Genomic DNA, 21,993 nt, shown 5'->3' with positions numbered 1-21,993 from the left:
ACATATATATATATATATATATATATATACATATATACCTTTTCCTTTCCACCTTGCTGTGCCGAAATAATGTAAATTTTGTTTAGAAGAATAAAACAATAATGAGACTGTATGACTTCTGTATGACCCAACCATGGGCCTGTTATGAATCTATTCCCAAGTAAAAGAATTCTGCTGTTCTCCACTTAGGGATTACATGCCTTTAGCAAGACAGCTAGCACATGAAAATATGTGAAAAACAAGCACGTACCCGCCTCTCAAGGGATAACTGTACACTTTTCTTTGAACTGTCAATAATAGCTCAGACCCTTCAAATTTGTGTTGCCGAGAAATTGTTCACTAGTGAGCCTGAACTAAGGTCCTCAGAAAGTAAACAAGCAATGAATCAGATCTCACACAGAGTGGAGGAAATTTGGGAGTTAACATTCATGAAATGCACAAATTCCAAGGACAGGAGGGCTGTTTAATATATACGGGCAAGTGCCCTTGATTGTTTCCACTGGATAAACCAAATTGTATGCAGTTACTGATTCCCCTGTTTATTTACTGTGTCAACAGGACACCGCAGATACCCCTCGAGTCACCTGATGACAGGGTCGGCAGCTGTATAAAGGGCATTTTTGGTGTTAACTCATGCAGTTGTGCTCTATCATGGCTAAAGCAGTGATTTGTGCGCTTCTTGCATCTCTGTTTGCCTGCTGTAGATCTGCACCAGTGGTAAGTTCAATTACTTGTTGTATAGAATAGAGTTACATAACAGAAACTTACATATTTTTAATTCATTAAAGCAATCTGTTTGATGCTAAGAGCAAGTGCTATTGTATGCATTCTCTGTATGTCATGAATTATGTCATGAAGAGTTATAACTGTGTAAACTGCATATATATATATGCCCCAAAATGCCACTATGGACCCTTGACGTGTTTCCATAATTATTAACATCGTAAATCTATTAAAGTTTTTTTATATATATTTTTTTTTTTAAGTGCTTTGTGTTGTATTGGCATTAAATTGCAGAAAACTAGTTAATGCTGCTGTGTGAGCATTTTAAATAGAATGGCTGAGTGAGGGAAGGCAAATTTGACCAATCTCTATATTTCCTCACTCTTTTGTCATAGAAATGCACTGTAGAAGTTTACCCAACTATGACAGCTTCTGCTTCTGAGAATCACGAAACGGTGAAAAGTGTCCATTATCTGAGAGATATCACACCTGTCTGCCTGTCAGCCGTATGCTGTGCATACAGCAAAAAAAAATAAATTCCAGATTAGGTTCTTAAGAATAAGAAACCTAGCCAATCAGAATAGCTTTCTGTTAGATTTTGCATGTTCAGGTCTTTGGAGGGGTGAATTTTGGAGAGAGTGTGTGAATTGAACCGGCTGAAATCTCTTACAGCACCTTTTATATTTAACCACTTAAGCTCGGGGCGTTTTTTGGTATTTTCGCCTAAATTTAACATACTCAAATTCAAATGTTTACCCTGCACACATACAATGGAGGAAATTAAAAAAAATGGCTTCATTGTAAAGAAAACCCTTTGAACTACAAAATATGAGTGTAATTCTTTATAAATAACATGATATACTTTTCAAATATTACTATAAACACAAAAGCAAATGGCTGCAATATAACAAAGAGTGAAAAATTGAAGGGGGTCTGAATACTTTCCGTACCCACTGTATATGGGCTGATACCATATAAGGAAGGCTATGTAAATTAAGCATAAACATTTTTAACGTCATTTTGGACCCGTATCCGGGTCCGCAGAGTTTAACTGGTTTTAACTTGGCAGTGACACAAAATCTATAAAATGTATATGAAAGCTAAAATGTCCCCTAAGTTGGCCCCTTCTGGGTGAGACAAGGTACTTTCAGTTGCTGGACAGACTGACATATGGGTCGCAATGTTATCTGCACTCTGCCATACTACAAAGTGCTGCAGTAAACTCTATACTTGGAAAACACACATATACACAGCTGTACGTCCAGATGGTCACTGACCCAACAAACGGCTCAGAGCTGATACAGCTGCTTCCATTATTTCTATTTAGCAGTAATACTGCTTCCTTACTAATAAGGAATACAACAAGCGATTGAGCTTAAGACAAGATCATTTCAAGCACAATTTCCAGGACAAGGAGCATTTCTATACACATTGACTGTGTTCCAGGCTTTTCATGGTGGTTCAGATGTTCTCTGCCCTCTGAGAGTGAAGATCCTGGATGCTGTGAAAGGGACTCCCGCTGGAAACGTAGCTCTGGATGTCTATCGCCAAGATCAAGGTGGGACATGGGAAAAGATTGCCAGTGGGTAAGATCACATTAGCCGTCACACTCTATAGAGACCTTTGATTCAAGTATATAATTATATTGAACATTAGTTAATAACATTTCAGATTTTTCATCTCAGCTAATTAGATCCCAGTGGATGACTTTAAGTGTGAACGCTATCTAGTAATTCAGTATTAATGTTCATTCTGTTTGGGCTCAATTTGACCTCAGCAATGACATTTTGAATCAGAGATTTATAAAATATTACAATTCAATGCTTTATTCATTGCACTATTCATGTTACCCCGGGTCTATGCGACAATAATGTAAAAAAACAATTCATGAAGGATTTTCTAATAAATATTATTAAGAATCATATGATGATTATAATAATTGTATGGATAAGCATAAGTCAATAAAGCCAAATATTTACCTGATACTTCAATGACAATATATACGGAACTGTTAAAATGGGCTAATGGTCTCTCTGGCCAAAATAAAAATAAAATAATTAAAAATTGTTAAGTTAAAAGTTAAAAATTTCAGTTAGTTGTTAAGACATTATTTGTTTAGTTTGTTGAAGTACTAAAATAACAAAGTAAATAAACTAAAACTACAACAAAATTACAAAAACTTTAAAATTAAAGCGAGAACAGAAAATATATAAATACAATCTAATTAAAAAAATGTTAACAAAAACTATAGTACATGAATGATACTAAAATAACACTGATTAATAGTATGATTTGTCCTGAAATCATACAAATTTATAGGAAACAGTAAAGCATTTTTATTATTTATTTTTGTATAAAAAAAATAATAGTTTCAGTTTTAATGCTGGCATTACTGTGGTTGTGTCTTTGTAGGGCAAACGGCTCTATTCTCTATTCTGCACTTCATTTTTAGTCACATCCTCATGGTTCCTCTTTCCTGTCAGTTCCATTATCATTAATGAGCTCTTCCTCTCACACAGGAAAGTGGATATGTCTGGTGAGGTGCACAACTTGATCACCGAGCAGGAGTTCACTCCTGGCATGTATCGGGTGCAGTTTGACACTAAAGCCTACTGGAAAGCAGAGGGCCGTACACCTTTCCACCAGCTGGCCGATGTAAGTAGCACTTTGACATGAGCATTTAATGGTTGCCAAGTGATGGTTTATTGTTGTATCAAGGCTCCTAAACCACAGGACTGCACATAGTCCCCTCATTAGGATGAGCTGAGGCTACTTTGATTATTATTATTTATAACAGCTACCTACTAGACTTGCATAAGGCTGTTTTTGCAGCAAATATGTGTATATTAAAACCCTGAATGATTGTCTTGGATGTGAACCAAGAGCTATATTAACTGTGGGGAGGTAAATATTTAAGAACCTGTATCTTGTTTTCTATTGACACACAGTAATGGACAGTTTTAGATAAGAGGACAGAGCATTCAAGGACAACACAAACTGAGCACACAGGCACTGACAGATATACACATATGTAAAGACACAGTCTTCCAGATACGGTTTGTATTTCTCAGTGGTTCTTTGGCGTTTTTGCAGGTGGTGTTTGAGGCTCATGCAGAGGGGCATCGTCATTACACTCTGGCTCTTCTTCTGAGCCCCTTCTCTTACACCACAACAGCTGTGGTCGTCAAAGCACATGAGTGACAGCACACAACAGATCTACAGCGACAATCTACACAGAGAAATTACTTTTCATCCAAGGTCCAAGATTTAGAATTTGCCACACCTTGCAATGCCAGATTGATTGCTAAAACTCACAAAGTCAATATCCTGCCAAAAGTGCTTTACAACATTACGATTTTTAAATGTTTTTGAATGAAGTCTCGTATGCTCACCAAAGCTGCATTTGTGTGTTCAAAATACATTAAAAACACAAATTGTGAACTTTATATATATATATAAATTACTAACTAGCCATTATTTTATTTTTTTTGCATTGTTTTGTAATAGTTTTCATGTATTTAAAAAATCTGTTTTAAAATCATTGGTAACACTTTACTTCAAATATTATGTATTTTAATAGTAGTACTATGCCTTGTGATGCACCTTATGATGCATTGTATTATCTCATGAATAATTGTAACCAAAGTTATAATACATTATGTACATTACCACACAAACACATCTATTTATTGTTACACCTTTAAAAAGTACAATGCATTAAACACATGCCATCATATAATGCATTTTGCATTTATGAAAAGATATAATGCATTATAACCAACATTATGAATACCTTTATAATGTATTACACAAAGGCTTTAATTCACATTACCAAATCATTTGTATGGTATACGTAAGATATTTGATTCACACACACTAATCGCATCATCAAGAATCTGACAGTTATTCACTTCGACTTAAACCATGTGTTATGCTACAGTTATTCACCAAAGCCAGTTCTAACTTGCATTTTGGTGCTTGGCAAGTGTTAATTTTGGACCTTGATTATACCCGTTCTCCCTCAGACCAATTAAAGAGATCAGACTCTGAACAAGTTTTCAACTATAAAGTCGTTTAATGATCATTACAGAGCGAAACGCAGTGAATAGACTGGTTCAACAACAAAAACAAAACAAAATCTGGAACCAGGATTGTACATGTCAGTCAAAGCAGCTGGCATCTCAAGACATTCTGCTTCTCGTACTGGTGTTACAGTTAAAGTGGACCCTCAACACCGGAGAAACTCAAACACAGCAGAAGATCCTCATGTTTTTCAGTTCCCATTCAACAACCAGCAGACATTTCAGTTTTAAAGTCACAGCTCCAGTTTGAAATAAAAACAAAATTGAGTAAAAGAACATGTAAATGTGCACCCAGTTTAATTTTTAAACACCATCCACACGCACCCCACTGCACATCTCAACAATGCGAAATTGAAAAATTAAAAAAAAAATCAAGGCACAAATATGAATACTGCAACAATGTAACACTCTACACATTACAGATCCGTAATGGTAAATAAATCATCTTTTAAAATTCTCTATCTATTATTTCTTCTGGATATTTTCAGACAGCTGAACAGGGTGGGGCAGCTATGAGAGGGGTGGGTTTGGGGTGAAAAATGAGATGAGAATGAATCTAAATTAGCAGACAGCACTGAACAAAGCTTCTCAAAAGCTACGACTGACTAACCACCAGATCCAAACACACCAGAGCAGTCTCACCGGTATGTTTTACATAAAAAAAATACAAATAAAAAAAACACACACACACACACAAACACACTCTTCATATCAGGAACGGGGCATTACACCACCACAAAAAAAAAAAAAAAGAAAAGTAAAATAAAAATCAACTTAACATTCAGTTTTCATATTGCAACCCACCTTACTTTAAGAACAATGTGTAACTTTCAGTCCCAATCTGTGTTCCAAATAAAACCATTTCGCTAGTGTGCAAAAGCTAATGATTAATTCGTAACAGGCCTATCTGACTTCGTATTGCAGCGTAACACTAATCATTACTCCATTAAAGTGCCTGCAAAACAAGAAAACAGTGCACTGTGGAGGCGGAATGACACTCATTTGAGCATTTTAGAAACTAGTGCTCATAAGCCACACTTCTCTCTTCAAAAGCCTAAACCCAGTCTAAAATGCCTCTATTTTTACATTAAACAACACCTATCAAGTGTTTATATCTCACCGGCTGCTTCAACACGAACACAGGGCATAAACCAACAGCTTGCCGCCAACATTGCTTATGTTAATTTGTTGGCCCTGTGCGGCGGAAAAGGGAGATGAGGGGTTTTTCAGTTGCGTTTCACGTCATTCTACAGCAATCCTCTCACACTGGACTGCACATGAATGTGATACCACATACACACAAACTCACTTGAATAACACACTCAGTGAGACTGGATCGAAAAATTTAGATTGAGCAGATGTCCTAGAGCTACATTTCACTATACAATGCTGAAAGATGAGGAGAGCGAAAGGGACGAGGAAGAGGAAAAGCATACTTTGGCAGCAGTAGCCTCCATATCATATTCAGTATATTATATGACAGCATTCTTTGATTCCTAGTCTGAATTGGTCAAATGTTTTTTTGTAACTCGTAACCACAGTAAACAGGTCTTTTCAGACCCAACTGTAAGTCTGATGGTATAAGAAAAGACTGTAAACAACAGACTGGGCACTGGAGATCACGTCGGGGACACCATCAATGGGAGAAGACCATACTAGTGTTAAGACGACGTCCACAAAGCAATCGGACGACCAAAGAGAAGCCATGGCTCAACCACACCTCAGAGACACGCAGATGGAAAGAGCGGAGTGAAGCATTTCTGTGAACTGTGAGTGTCTTAACTTCAAGAGTCACAAAGCGCAGTTTGTGTCGCAAACTATGCTGCTGACACAATCTCGCCCTCAATGTGTAATTCTCCGAATGGACACACACACACAGACAGCATGAGAGGATATGAAACAGCAGTTTTAGGACATTTATATGATAAGTTAAAATATACACAAAAAATAAATGCGACATGTTATATCGACAACTCCAAAAAATGTAAATTACATACAAAAGGCAAACATGGACCAACAAAAAGTTTTCCAACAGCTTGTAATGCTCGAAACTTAACAGCATAAAGTCGTCATGGCCCAAGTGTACTCCGGATGCCATTCAAGAGCAACGGCGACATCGCTCTCTCATCTCGGCCTTATCGGAGCGCAACGTCACCCCGTCCTTCACTACACACATAAACAGACAAAAACACACAGGTTGAGACACACGCCAAACCCTGCAAAGGGCGTTTTGGCTTTAGCAGCTGCGAACCCGACTGACCGCCAGGGTCTTCCTGCGTCTCGTAAACACCTCGCTATCGTTTCAATCACATCTTCTTTCACTACCGTGGAGTGCACTTTAAAAGCGAGACATGTGAATGATTATGCTATTAACAAAAGTGAAGACGACAAAAAAAAAAAAAACATTCAATATGACTAAAAATAAAAGTTTAAGAAACAAAATATTCGCGTAACAAAAAATAAATTAAGGCATGCAGCAAGTACTGATATATGTATGTCATTTTTGATTAGTTTTCCTGCATTCTATAGTCATCGCTGATATTTTTGTCCATTGGTCATGTGTCCCAAACCATTGAAGATAAAAAAATATATATATTAAAAATGAATAAAATTAACAGAAATCCAAAACAACAAATAGCTGCCAAAAAGAAGAGTGTTTCCACTGGAATCACAGGCGTCTTTTGGGGGACAAAGCTAAAGCATAGTTAAAAAAGGCCAGATATTTACAGGGGAGTCTGGGTCATGCATGCAACTTGTCACAGCCTTCTGTATAGCCATGGGATTTGGGGAAACAAAACCCGTAACACACCACCAAGGTGAAATGTATATCGTAATACAAGAACAAAACGATCTGAAGTGAAGGACAGATTTGAAATATCCATTTAAACTGCATTGACGTCTTCTAAACAATCGTCTCTTTAAAAAAAAAAAAACGACGTATGTATAAAAAAAATTATACTAACAGAACATGACAAAACGTCTATTGGCGTCAAGAGTGCTGTTGCAATGTAAAACCAAGCTTTCTACAATGTAAGCACAGATGACTGGATCTACAGAGTTTGATAGCCTACAAAAGTCAATTAAGGCTTCGCAGTAAACATCTGATTTGTTGACGCTGGCACTCCCCACCTTTTTTGAAATGTGTTGTGATCTGATTCGCTAAAGCCAGCATGGACATAGGAACATGCAATTAAACGCACGCAGTCACGCTAATACACTTTCACAGATATGATCCAGTACATACGCACACTCACGTCACGCAACTAACTGTGCATTAGACAGGCCTCTGCCCTCCTCGCTCCTGTTTTTAAGGGCATTTGGCATCGATACATCACATTTTTTTGACTCAGTACTCTGCTATGGGGGCTAGCTCGGGATTCAGATTGACCGTGATGTTCTTATACAGGCTGTTCAGAGAGATCTCCGGAGAGTACTGCAGATTGTTCAAGCCGTCCAGATGCTGTCGTTCTTTAGAGTACCTCAGCAACTTATACCTGAGGAGAGGGCGAGATGAACCAGGGGTTAGTGTGTCCTTGAGATAATCTGTTACAATATGCAACGATCTATACATGTATGACCGCAAATATGTTTTTGTCACACGTAGGTCAATCCACTCTGGGTTACACAGAAACAGATGAATACAACTTTTGTTTAAGGTCAGGTCAAGTGTAAGCAGGTCAGAGGTAAAGATTGAACAGTGCAGTGACAAGAAAGCCATTTTCCACCCTGCAAATCTACACATTTCCACCCTGCAAGGGAGACTGAAGACACGTAGAGAGAAGCAATCGCACTGAATGAATTACCTTGAGAAATAACATTTGGAATGATCTATTCAGATTATTCTGTATTTAATATGTTGTGTTTAACTTGGAAAAACCCAATAAACAATGTTAAAAAAAGAAAAAAGAAGAAATAACATTTGGATTGACAGTGCAGCTGGAATTAGTAACAAAACCTAGCCAACAAAAGTCTCCTATGTCATCAAAAATTTCATAGAAAACATTAAATTGGCACAAAAAGAAATAGAATGGAAAGGTTTGCTTCAGAAACAATGGAAAAGACTAGACTAATTTTCTGTTTGGAAAAAAAAAAAAAGGTAATAATATTATCTTTTGTAATAACAGTACTTTTTAATTAAGACTTATTTCTAATACATCTGTTTTGATGTTACTACAATGCCTGTACAAAAAAAGGCTTCTATTTTGGACATAATTTGGGATAACTGAATAACATTACACTACTGTTCAAACGTTTGTGGTTTGTTGGATTTTTTAGAAACATTTTTTTAAAGAAGTCTCTTTTTTTAAACAAGGCTGCATTTATTTGATTAAAAACACAGTGAAAACAGTAATATTGTAAAATAATATAAAAATTTAAGAAGCTTTTCCTTGAGAATCCTTCAGACATCATTCTAATATGCTGATATGAAAACAATATACAGTTAATTAAATGCTTAATATTTTGTGGAAATCATAATATACTTCTTTTCAGGATTATTTAAAAAGTTAATAGAAATAGCATTTATTTGAAATATATTTTTCTAACAAAGTATAAATCTGTGCCATCAATTTAATGCATCGTTTAATGCATCGATTCTTTTTGATTGAAAGAATCAACTGAAATGTTTTAAATCCAACCCTTCCAAAAGCAACTTCTAAACTCTGACTATCTAAGACATAAGATGTGTGTCTTTTGCATGGTTGAGCCAAACCTGGACTAGTGCCATGAATATGAGTACAAACATACTCTTATCTCAACAGCAATGTACATTAGTTAATATATTAGTACAAATTTCTGCACGTATAACCCACCACTAGTGTTCACGTATGTGTGCACACTGACCTCCCCAGGAATTGCACCTCTCCTCTGTGGTGATGGGGGATAGATTTGTATTTCCCAATATCACCTTCTGGCCTGGTCACACTGAAACCTGCGTAATGAACCCTGAGAACAAGAAACCCACCCACACACACATTTGTGTTACACATACATCTATTTGTTTATGATAACATACTTCAGTCACACACAGCATCATGGTGAACTGTTCGTTATACAAAAGTAACTGGATAGTTATGAAATACTTGTTATGCTGGTCTCAGGAATACACACATACTACTAATTAAACAAAACTGACCTGTTCCAGAGGTCATCGTCCTCTCCGCCCCAGCCCCAGAATGCATTAGGAAAGCCATTGATCTTGAGGAATTGTTCGACAGTAAGTCCACTGACTCCACCAAAAAACTCATTATAGGGAAGACTGAAAACACAAACACTCAACACTTAGCAAACTAAACTACAAATATGCCATCATTTGTAAAACATTCTTTAAAAAAAAGGAAACGGGGAAAATAAAAAGAAGAAACATAAACCTTACCATCAGGAATCACTTGAAAGCAATAGGCAACAAAAAAGTCTTTTAATAGTACAGACTGTCAGACTACTTCACAAGGCGACAAGGATGTACAGCACACAGTTACTTCCTTGCAGTTTCCGCAAAACAGTTTTGGTTTCAACCAGAAATGAACAACCGTCCTTTCAAACTCAACCAAAGCAAAGCTGCACCACGGGGTCTTTAATCAGTCCTTGGTCACATGCAAAATAAGGGTAAATTCTCCAACTACCTCAAACACTTTTGAGAAGCAATTAGAGCTGTGTTTACACCTCATTACACAAATGACATAATCTGCATAACAAAGAGCCCTAAAATCTGCATGCCCCTAAAGCCTTTCAGTCCTACCTAACATCAGAGTTCTATGAACTGCTGTGAGGGAAAAAAAAGGAAAAAAAGTGAGTATGAACCATACCCTTGCATTTACTTTAACAAACATGTGATACGCAGATACAATACAGCAGGACGTGAACTTAAGGAACTGTAGGACTCTGCAGGTCCTTAAAATCTACAAAATGACACATTAGCAGTGTTTTCCACAGACTTACACTCTATGTGTGGCGGCACTTCCCCCGGGGGGAAATATATATGTATATAATGTAAACTGCACAAATAAGACGGGCTTATTGAAAATGCACATTCATTCTCTGCCAGCAGGAGGCGCTTTAGGAGCGGCAGAAATAGAGGTTTCCCCGGTAACGGCTGTAATCAAAGCAGAGCTGCGCTCATGAACGCTACTTAAGGCATTATAGGAAAGATGAAATGAAAATGACATCAAAACTTTTCTGAAGACAATCGGTTCCCTTTAAAGATACATTTATATAAAATAACCCGTGCCACGTTTTGATTTTGAAACGTGCAGTACTCATGTATATTCCACGAAGTCAAAGTCTTTTGGAAAATCTATGGGCCGCCACAAATAAACCAATGTATGGGAAACCCTGCATTAGGTTTCTTGAAGCCCATCAAAATGGTTTAGACAGACATTATGGATTGGATGAATGAGGAAAAGTGAAATGTTTCAACATTTCTTTAAAATGTTAAAAAAAAAGAAAAAGAGTCTCAACTATGGCATGAAAGCATGGAGACAAGGATGGCCAAACAAGCTTAATGGCACACTCTTTTTCTTTGAGAAACACAATAGCCAAATAAAAAGCACATTCAAATCAATGCAAATTTACCCTGAATATTCAACAGCACAAGTATAGCATGGTTGTAGTTTTGTCTTAACTAAAAAAAAAAAAACATTCAATATGACTAAAAATAAAAGTTTAAGAAACAAAATATTCGCGTAACAAAAAATAAATTAAGGCATGCAGCAAGTACTGATATATGTATGTCATTTTTGATTAGTTTTCCTGCATTCTATAGTCATCGCTGATATTTTTGTCCATTGGTCATGTGTCCCAAACCATTGAAGATAAAAAAATATATATATTAAAAATGAATAAAATTAACAGAAATCCAAAACAACAAATAGCTGCCAAAAAGAAGAGTGTTTCCACTGGAATCACAGGCGTCTTTTGGGGGACAAAGCTAAAGCATAGTTAAAAAAGGCCAGATATTTACAGGGGAGTCTGGGTCATGCATGCAACTTGTCACAGCCTTCTGTATAGCCATGGGATTTGGGGAAACAAAACCCGTAACACACCACCAAGGTGAAATGTATATCGTAATACAAGAACAAAACGATCTGAAGTGAAGGACAGATTTGAAATATCCATTTAAACTGCATTGACGTCTTCTAAACAATCGTCTCTTTAAAAAAAAAAAAACGACGTATGTATAAAAAAAATTATACTAACAGAACATGACAAAACGTCTATTGGCATCAAGAGTGCTGTTGCAATGTAAAACCAAGCTTTCTACAATGTAAGCACAGATGACTGGATCTACAGAGTTTGATAGCCTACAAAAGTCAATTAAGGCTTCGCAGTAAACATCTGATTTGTTGACGCTGGCACTCCCCACCTTTTTTGAAATGTGTTGTGATCTGATTCGCTAAAGCCAGCATGGACATAGGAACATGCAATTAAACGCACGCAGTCACGCTAATACACTTTCACAGATATGATCCAGTACATACGCACACTCACGTCACGCAACTAACTGTGCATTAGACAGGCCTCTGCCCTCCTCGCTCCTGTTTTTAAGGGCATTTGGCATCGATACATCACATTTTTTTGACTCAGTACTCTGCTATGGGGGCTAGCTCGGGATTCAGATTGACCGTGATGTTCTTATACAGGCTGCTCAGAGAGATCTCCGGAGAGTACTGCAGATTGTTCAAGCCGTCCAGATGCTGTCGTTCTTTAGAGTACCTCAGCAACTTATACCTGAGGGGAGGGCGAGATGAACCAGGGGGTAGTGTGTCCTTGAGATAATCTGTTACAATATGCAACGATCTATACATGTATGACCGCAAATATGTTTTTGTCACACGTAGGTCAATCCACTCTGGGTTACACAGAAACAGATGAATACAACTTTTGTTTAAGGTCAGGTCAAGTGTAAGCAGGTCAGAGGTAAAGATTGAACAGTGCAGTGACAAGAAAGCCATTTTCCACCCTGCAAATCTACACATTTCCACCCTGCAAGGGAGACTGAAGACACGTAGAGAGAAGCAATCGCACTGAATGAATTACCTTGAGAAATAACATTTGGAATGATCTATTCAGATTATTCTGTATTTAATATGTTGTGTTTAACTTGGAAAAACCCAATAAACAATGTTAAAAAAAGAAAAAAGAAGAAATAACATTTGGATTGACAGTGCAGCTGGAATTAGTAACAAAACCTAGCCAACAAAAGTCTCCTATGTCATCAAAAATTTCATAGAAAACATTAAATTGGCACAAAAAGAAATAGAATGGAAAGGTTTGCTTCAGAAACAATGGAAAAGACTAGACTAATTTTCTGTTTGGAAAAAAAAAAAAAGGTAATAATATTATCTTTTGTAATAACAGTACTTTTTAATTAAGACTTATTTCTAATACATCTGTTTTGATGTTACTACAATGCCTGTACAAAAAAAGGCTTCTATTTTGGACATAATTTGGGATAACTGAATAACATTACACTACTGTTCAAACGTTTGTGGTTTGTTGGATTTTTTAGAAACATTTTTTTAAAGAAGTCTCTTTTTTTAAACAAGGCTGCATTTATTTGATTAAAAACACAGTGAAAACAGTAATATTGTAAAATAATATAAAAATTTAAGAAGCTTTTCCTTGAGAATCCTTCAGACATCATTCTAATATGCTGATATGAAAACAATATACAGTTAATTAAATGCTTAATATTTTGTGGAAATCATAATATACTTCTTTTCAGGATTATTTAAAAAGTTAATAGAAATAGCATTTATTTGAAATATATTTTTCTAACAAAGTATAAATCTGTGCCATCAATTTAATGCATCGTTTAATGCATCGATTCTTTTTGATTGAAAGAATCAACTGAAATGTTTTAAATCCAACCCTTCCAAAAGCAACTTCTAAACTCTGACTATCTAAGACATAAGATGTGTGTCTTTTGCATGGTTGAGCCAAACCTGGACTAGTGCCATGAATATGAGTACAAACATACTCTTATCTCAACAGCAATGTACATTAGTTAATATATTAGTACAAATTTCTGCACGTATAACCCACCACTAGTGTTCACGTATGTGTGCACACTGACCTCCCCAGGAACTGCACCTCTCCTCTGTGGTGATGGGGGATAGATTTGTATTTCCCAATATCACCTTCTGGCCTGGTCACACTGAAACCTGCGTAATGAACCCTGAGAACAAGAAACCCACCCACACACACATTTGTGTTACACATACATCTATTTGTTTATGATAACATACTTCAGTCACACACAGCATCATGGTGAACTGTTCGTTATACAAAAGTAACTGGATAGTTATGAAATACTTGTTATGCTGGTCTCAGGAATACACACATACTACTAATTAAACAAAACTGACCTGTTCCAGAGGTCATCGTCCTCTCCGCCCCAGCCCCAGAATGCATTAGGAAAGCCATTGATCTTGAGGAATTGTTCGACAGTAAGTCCACTGACTCCACCAAAAAACTCATTATAGGGAAGACTGAAAACACAAACACTCAACACTTAGCAAACTAAACTACAAATATGCCATCATTTGTAAAACATTCTTTAAAAAAAAGGAAACGGGGAAAATAAAAAGAAGAAACATAAACCTTACCATCAGGAATCACTTGAAAGCAATAGGCAACAAAAAAGTCTTTTAATAGTACAGACTGTCAGACTACTTCACAAGGCGACAAGGATGTACAGCACACAGTTACTTCCTTGCAGTTTCCGCAAAACAGTTTTGGTTTCAACCAGAAATGAACAACCGTCCTTTCAAACTCAACCAAAGCAAAGCTGCACCACGGGGTCTTTAATCAGTCCTTGGTCACATGCAAAATAAGGGTAAATTCTCCAACTACCTCAAACACTTTTGAGAAGCAATTAGAGCTGTGTTTACACCTCATTACACAAATGACATAATCTGCATAACAAAGAGCCCTAAAATCTGCATGCCCCTAAAGCCTTTCAGTCCTACCTAACATCAGAGTTCTATGAACTGCTGTGAGGGAAAAAAAAGGAAAAAAAGTGAGTATGAACCATACCCTTGCATTTACTTTAACAAACATGTGATACGCAGATACAATACAGCAGGACGTGAACTTAAGGAACTGTAGGACTCTGCAGGTCCTTAAAATCTACAAAATGACACATTAGCAGTGTTTTCCACAGACTTACACTCTATGTGTGGCGGCACTTCCCCCGGGGGGAAATATATATGTATATAATGTAAATATAAAACAGCAGACGGGCTTATTGAAAGTACAAATTCATTCTCTGCCAGCAGGAGGCGCTTTAGGAGCGGCAGAAATAGAGGTTTCCCCGGTAACGGCTGTAATCAAAGCAGAGCTGCGCTCATGAACGCTACTTAAGGCATTATAGGAAAGATGAAATGAAAATGACATCAAAACTTTTCTGAAGACAATCGGTTCCCTTTAAAGATACATTTATATAAAATAACCCGTGCCACGTTTTGATTTTGAAACGTGCAGTACTCATGTATATTCCACGAAGTCAAAGTCTTTTGGAAAATCTATGGGCCGCCACAAATAAACCAATGTATGGGAAACCCTGCATTAGGTTTCTTGAAGCCCATCAAAATGGTTTAGACAGACATTATGGATTGGATGAATGAGGAAAAGTGAAATGTTTCAACATTTCTTTAAAATGTTAAAAAAAAAGAAAAAGAGTCTCAACTATGGCATGAAAGCATGGAGACAAGGATGGCCAAACAAGCTTAATGGCACACTCTTTTTCTTTGAGAAACACAATAGCCAAATAAAAAGCACATTCAAATCAATGCAAATTTACCCTGAATATTCAACAGCACAAGTATAGCATGGTTGTAGTTTTGTCTTAACTAATTCAATTTATTTTTGCAAGCAACGAGATTAAAGTGAGAAACTCTATTTTAACACATTATTTGGTGGCATTAAAGGTTAAGCTTTAAACATACTTGACTATATTTTCAACAGGTTTTTGAAATGTATGCCGTTTTTGGTTGAATGAATTAGAAAATTACAGATTTTTTTTTTCTCTTTGGTTCAGTGAATAGGTTCATTTTAGATTAAATGAGAAAGATAGCACCTCACAACAATCACTCCAACCAACTAACTAAACACAAACACTGGTTATATACATTAGGATCTGCAAGGGTCTACAGGCGGTGGATAACGTCATAACAGTTTATACACTCACACACACAACCTAAACATGGCAATGTGTGCTCTATAACACTAGACTCGTTTAAAACACAAGCCTCAAATTGTTTAAAATACGCACTTTGAAAACAAACTGAACTCAACTTAGCTGCATTCAAAATCTGTAACACCAAGAGCTGGGCAATAAGGAAAATAAACATTAAACAATCAGAAAAATGACAAAAAAGGGAGGGTAAATTAATGAAATAAAAAAGAGAATAAAGTAAAACTGCATCAGTGCTTTCTGATAACTTACATGTACATGTACTTGTCAAGCTTGGCGGCGAAGTGTCGAGGCATCTGACCACAACCGTAATAATTACGGTCGTTTTCTGGGATGTGATCGACGTCGTGAAACACCACACAGTCCCAGTCCAGGTCTTTCATGGCCTCTTTAAAGCCCACGTTAAACAGCATGGCACGGTTAAACGGCTGAGTACCTGTCTGAAAGCATATAAACACATGATTGAAAAATGTATGATTGTTGATTGATTTTCTCAATCATCGGTACATGATACTGGCACTCTGAGGTCAAATACAAACTACTAAGTAGACCATCAGTGGATGGCGGTATCGCATCAAACAGTGTACGTGCACACCTGTTCAATGGCATAAAAGGCAAACTGCAAGCGTTGGCGCTGAAGCATAGGGGCGAGGTGCTGAAAGAGAATCGGAAGATGCTCATGGCGATTCCTAAAGGGGATTAAAATGGCCACCTGAGAAAGAGCAAGAGAGAAAACCACAAAACCAGTCATGCTGATGTCCTGAATGACCTTTTTTTGAATATGTAATCGTGACTGTGACACACCTTCCAGCGTGGTTTGCAATCTTTGGGCTTCCAGTGGCCTCCAAATCGAATGTCCAGATTTTTGAGCCTCAGTTCGATTTCCTCCATAGGAACCTCTGTCATGTTCACTTCCATCTGACCCTCTGCAAGGAAATATACAACAGCAAGAAACAGCAAAAACAGGTGTTACTTGCAAAGAAATTGAGAATAAAATTTCCTTGTAACTGGCAAAGCTGAAAAAGCTCCACATCAGTAAGCCTTTTTTTTTTTGCATGAAAAGTGAGTGTGCCTCACACTGAGACAAATGAGATACAGAGCATTTTAAACCTGAGAAGTCTAGATTAAGCTCATTGGATAGAGAGATTTTAGGGAGGCAACATGCAACAAACAAAGGCCATTTTATGCTGCCTTTTAAGACTCTTTATAATGCCTTCTTTTGGCCAAAAGCTAAAGGAGCACCAGATTTATCCTTCACAGGAAAGGCAATACCATAATGAACTGCACCAAGTTTAGTGGAAAAAAAAACAAAAAAAAAACACATTTACGGCGAATGAAATATGAAAAATGTCAATACTGAAAAGACAGAAGTTGGTCCGAAATCACATGTTCTCAGAGTAGGTACTTCTATAAATAAGTAATTAATTCAAGATTGTTAAAAAAGGATGTTCTATATAGCATGCATGTAATCTAGACATACTACATTCATCATGCTGTCATCGTCATGTGACCTACAAACGTCAGTTGCGTCGCTTCTCTGTGGCCTCATGGGATAGTAAAGTGTCCACTGGATGCACACTTCAAAATCTCATCAGAAATAGTAATAGTAATCATTTGAGTACTTTTTGTAAACTGTTTTATGAATTCTGTGAATTCAGACAGACTAGTCTTTTCATATACTGTTTGTATCTACTATATAGTAGGAAAGCATGCGATTTCAGAGTCAAAAAGGTCAGTTTAATTCAAGCAAACTAGTTTACCCAGAATGTGTGCCCTTTAGCGTATTTGTATACTTATTTGAATATTGCATCATTAGCTTAGCAACACCAAACTATATTCAAAGAATTTCTGAGTCAAATAAACAAATGCATTGTTTAACTTACTCATAGAAGGTAACCTTTCGGGACAGGGCAGGTTCTGAGCATATGTGAAGTTCTCAGGGAGGTATGTGGTTGGCTGAGCGATATACTCACTAGAGTTATTTCCATCTGGATAATCTGTTACAACAAAGACAGACAGATATACATTAAAGTCAATGTGAATTGCTATTCCCAGTTTATTTTCATAGTGTGAATTATTTTTCAGTGACATGGTATTCGATGAGAAAAAATGCTCGGCAATGAATCGCCTGCGATTTTGAACACGATTTTGTGTAGCTTGTCAGTGAACTACGGCTCTGTGTAGTAAATGCCAATAACACAGCCCTAACTTGATTTTATCCAATGGGAATTGATTGGACGGTGAAAAAAGAATCAAGCCAGAGACTGAATAAGAGTGTCTAAAGAGCTCTTTGGCTATTGGTTAAGATCATTTAACAGCCTGTACGGTCTATGACACCAGAGAATTTTTGTTTTAGAAGAATACCAAGTTATTAAATTTATGTATTTATTTTTTTTGCAGTGGAACAACATTGATGAATAGTTCACAGTGAGACCAGGGATATTCATTAAGTGAGAAAATAAGGTCAAATTGATTTCACGTTTACTTTGAAGCCAAGAAACAGGATCTATTAAGCTTAAAGTACACTTCCCTTCCGGCTCATTAACAGTCAGCATGGTGTAGTTTCTGTCATGATTTTCATTGATTTTTGTATCCGTGTGGACAGCAGTGCTCTCAAAAACAAAAGTCCACTAGGTAGTGTGCACTTGTCAAACATGTCCATCCACGCTTACGGTTAATAGTGTACACTTTGAAAGACTTGCACGTTTAACGGTGTGCTACATAAAAATTTAAGTATACCAGGCCTTTGCAATAGTGTTTAGTTCAAAGATCAGTCTGGTCAATGTTAAGATGAAGAGACGTTCACTCTTACCTGTGCCGTTCAGAGTACTGTTCTTATTGGTGTATAGCCTGATCATGTGACCAATTGTCCGCACATTGTCTCGTAACATGATACCCTGAGCCTGTACCATGAAGAAATATGTGTTGACTGAAACAAAGAGAGAGAGGGGTAATGAATTTCCCAAATGATGTAAAGAGGAAACAAAACAGAGGTTAGCATTCTCAAAACATCCACAAGATGGCGGCGTTTATTGGTGAATCCGATATTACAAAACCGATATCCGATTATTGTAAAATGCTAAAATATCGGTAAATCGATATATCGGTCGATCTCTAGTTAGCAGTAAATAAACAAATAAGTAATCAAATTTGCACACTGTTAAACAACTGTAACTGGACAGCCAAGTTGAACGCTTTTCTATTGAGTCTCTTCCTCTCACAGAAAAGCTCTTAAGAGCAGCATTGTGAGAAAATGGCAAATGCTGAAACTACAAGCTCCTATCATTGTAAGCATCAATAATGGCTGTCTGTGGTTTAGCCTCGGTTCTTGTCAGTGTAAAGCAGTTTTAATCTAACTAATACACAAAGGTTGTGTCAGCATTTCTGAGTCCATATATGAGGAGAAATGAACCGAGATTAGCAAAATGTCTACTGCTGAATTTCAACTATAGGTTTGAAGAGACGTCTGTACTGAGCTTCATATAATCAGAAGGGGAAAAACTACATAAGCAAGTGTAAATCCATGACATCAGTGTAGACCAATCTAAATGAGAAAACAATCTTTTGGTTACTGCATAAAAAGGACAAGCTTTACACATATATACATGGGTAACAAGGTATAACAACACTAATCTGCTGTTCTCGCGTGGAAATTCTAGTGATAGGCAATGCATTAGACGACATTTTAATATTTTCACTTTATCAGCACTGGCCAATAACTGTAACGACCAATTAACTGAAATTAGACTGAAATGTAAATGTCCAGTAGTCTAATATTTTAGAGTGAATTTTTGCAGAAATATTGTGTAAAATTAAAACGTTCATTTTGTCAATATTCTGCATTTATTGTATATAAATTGTATTTTGGATTTAAATAAAATTACAAATAAATAAATAAATATATATATGTCAAAAGTGGCCAAAAGTATATCCACACCCACACACCACATCCATTTTTGCTTGTTTACTATTTCATTTCAAACCCATGAGCATTAATAAGGAGTTTTCCCCTTTTTGCTTCTATAACAGCTTCTACTTTTCTGGAAAGATGTTGAAATGTGGATGGAGGGATTTGTTCTCTTTCAGAAAGGTCATACGTTGATGTTGGGTGATGGGGTCTAGCTTACAGTTCCAATTCATCCCAAAGGTTCAATGGAATTCAGGCCTGGGCTTTGAGTTCATATACATTTATAAATGATTTCTTTATGGACCTCACTTGCATGAGCATCCTCACGCTCGAAACAAAAACGCCTCATTCCACTATAAATGGACAAAAGAAATTGTGAATTATAATAGTGTCTACATGTAGTGTCTACACATCGGCATTGATATACTGCAAAACTTGGTCATCCACTAGTATATTCTAAATAAATAAAAAATATAATATATAGTCTAGAAATGGATAAAAAAAGGTTTATTTGGTGGTCATATCTATAAAACTTTAGCTTTGCTGTGTGGAAACTGCAGCACATCAAGTAGATTCCCAACACTGATACTAATCTTCAAACCAGAATATAAACAGCAGCCATTAATGGTAGAAAAAAATTAACTATGGGGAAAAAAACACATTGGTTCTTCCTAACCGCCAAGAGCTCTTCATACATTAGACACAGTCCAGAGAAGGCCGGTCAAACAACAGTGAGGAAAAAACATTAGCTTTCTTGGGCACCGATTACACAAACACAGCAAGAGCTATTAAACAGGACTTGGCTGTGTCAGGGTTCCCTCTCTTTTTCAGTGATCATCATTTTCCAGAACATTTTTAATTTAATTAGTGACAATAAAAGAATATAGCTGCAAGCAGCAATCACGGGGCCAAGCACTCCACAGGCAAATTGAGAAGCTAAGCATGGCATGGTGCATCAGACCAAATGCAACGAGTAATAAAAGCAATTTTAGGATGATTGTAATTGAAATGGCTGAAGAATCATAAATACAACCATTAGTGATATGATTTATTGGCTTATCACTTTTGACCAATAGGTGGCGCTGTTACCAAATTAATGTGACATGGTCAGTGTGAGGTGACAAATGCACTTACAAAGTTTGGTGTCAATATGTCAAATATTTGCAGAGATACAGCCTCAGATGCAGTTTGGCACTATGCCTAAAATTTGTAGTGGCGCTGTACAAAAACGGTTTAGTTTATCGACACGAAATCCATAACTCTTTGTCATCACAGTCTGAAGATCATCTGACTCGATTTTGGTGAAAATCGGACCAACAAGTGGCGAGGAGTTAAAAAAAGTAGGTTTTCAATATAAATAAAAATGGCGGACAGGAAGTTCAGCTTACTCTGGCATATTTGATATCTATGTTGTAGGCATAAGCCACGGAATATTTTGATATCAATTTCATTGCAATAGGCTAATGCAATCAAAAGTTATTAGCATTTTTTTAAATTTCATAATTAATAATGAATCAATGGTTTATAACTCTTGACCAACGGGTGGCGCTGTAATCAAATCATTTTGGTGTGTTCTGTGTGAGGTGACAATGGCACACACAAAGTTTGTTGTCATTATGTCAAAGCTTTGAAGAGATATAGCCTTAGAGTCATTTTGGCACCATGCCTAAAATTTGTAGCAGCGCTGTACGAAAACGGTTTCGTGAAATGGCTGAAAAATCATAAATACAACCACTAGTAATATGATTAAATGGCTTATCAGTTTTGACCAACAGGTGGCGCTGCAATCAAATCGTTTTGGTGTGTTCTGTGTGAGGTGACAATGGCACATACAAGGTTTGTTGTCATTATGTCAAAGCTTTGAAGAGATATAGCCTTAGAGTCATTTTGGCACCATAACTACAATTTGTAGCAGCGCTGTATGAAAACGGTTTCGTCTATCAACACGAAATCCATATCATTTTGTCAGCACAGTCTGAAGATGATTTGACTCGATTTTGGTGAAAATTGGACGAAGGCTTGAGGAGGAGTTCGAAAAAGTAGGTTTACAGTAGGGGTGTGCGATATTGACAAAAAAGAATTTCTCG

General features: G+C 36.8%; 2 protein-coding genes and 2 long non-coding RNA genes across 4 annotated transcripts in view; 1 reads left to right on the top strand and 3 right to left on the bottom strand.

Annotated features, from left to right (window-relative positions):
• The first annotated feature begins 651 nt into the window (after window positions 1-651).
• LOC107656732 (transthyretin-like) lies at window positions 652-4,110 on the top strand. Its single transcript, XM_016444672.1, has 4 exons — window positions 652-717; window positions 2,170-2,309; window positions 3,243-3,378; window positions 3,817-4,110. The coding sequence occupies exons 1-4, from the start codon at window positions 652-654 to the stop codon at window positions 3,922-3,924; spliced, it is 450 nt and encodes a 149-aa protein (XP_016300158.1). The 3' UTR covers window positions 3,925-4,110.
• A 665-nt stretch (window positions 4,111-4,775) lies between these two features.
• Window positions 4,776-8,772, bottom strand: LOC107656733 (uncharacterized). Its single transcript, XR_001630597.1, has 2 exons — window positions 8,060-8,772; window positions 4,776-6,971 (listed from the first exon to the last, which is right to left on the bottom strand). It is a non-coding gene; the product is annotated as an uncharacterized LOC107656733 (long non-coding RNA).
• An 895-nt stretch (window positions 8,773-9,667) lies between these two features.
• LOC107656731 (uncharacterized) lies at window positions 9,668-10,763 on the bottom strand. Its single transcript, XR_001630596.1, has 3 exons — window positions 10,180-10,763; window positions 9,940-10,062; window positions 9,668-9,749 (listed from the first exon to the last, which is right to left on the bottom strand). It is a non-coding gene; the product is annotated as an uncharacterized LOC107656731 (long non-coding RNA).
• A 1,252-nt stretch (window positions 10,764-12,015) lies between these two features.
• LOC107656727 (beta-1,4-galactosyltransferase 6-like) overlaps window positions 12,016-21,993 on the bottom strand; it is a 10,175-nt gene continuing 197 nt past the window's right edge. The window contains exons 2-9 of the mRNA XM_016444669.1: window positions 18,812-19,001; window positions 17,883-17,996; window positions 16,804-16,925; window positions 16,595-16,711; window positions 16,252-16,439; window positions 14,171-14,293; window positions 13,879-13,980; window positions 12,016-12,530 (exon numbers count right to left, since the gene is read on the bottom strand). Of these exons, the coding sequence (XP_016300155.1) occupies window positions 12,383-12,530; window positions 13,879-13,980; window positions 14,171-14,293; window positions 16,252-16,439; window positions 16,595-16,711; window positions 16,804-16,925; window positions 17,883-17,996; window positions 18,812-19,001 (1,104 nt within the window). The 3' untranslated portion in view covers window positions 12,016-12,382. The remainder of the gene's footprint in view (window positions 12,531-13,878; window positions 13,981-14,170; window positions 14,294-16,251; window positions 16,440-16,594; window positions 16,712-16,803; window positions 16,926-17,882; window positions 17,997-18,811; window positions 19,002-21,993) is intronic.

Source organism: Sinocyclocheilus anshuiensis, unplaced genomic scaffold (genome assembly GCF_001515605.1).
Source record: "Sinocyclocheilus anshuiensis isolate Anshui unplaced genomic scaffold, SAMN03320099.WGS_v1.1 scaffold3172, whole genome shotgun sequence".
In the NCBI taxonomy this organism is placed as follows: domain Eukaryota; kingdom Metazoa; phylum Chordata; class Actinopteri; order Cypriniformes; family Cyprinidae; genus Sinocyclocheilus; species Sinocyclocheilus anshuiensis.
Note: the sequence above shows the minus strand (reverse complement) of the source record. Positions and strands in the feature narration are given on the sequence as shown.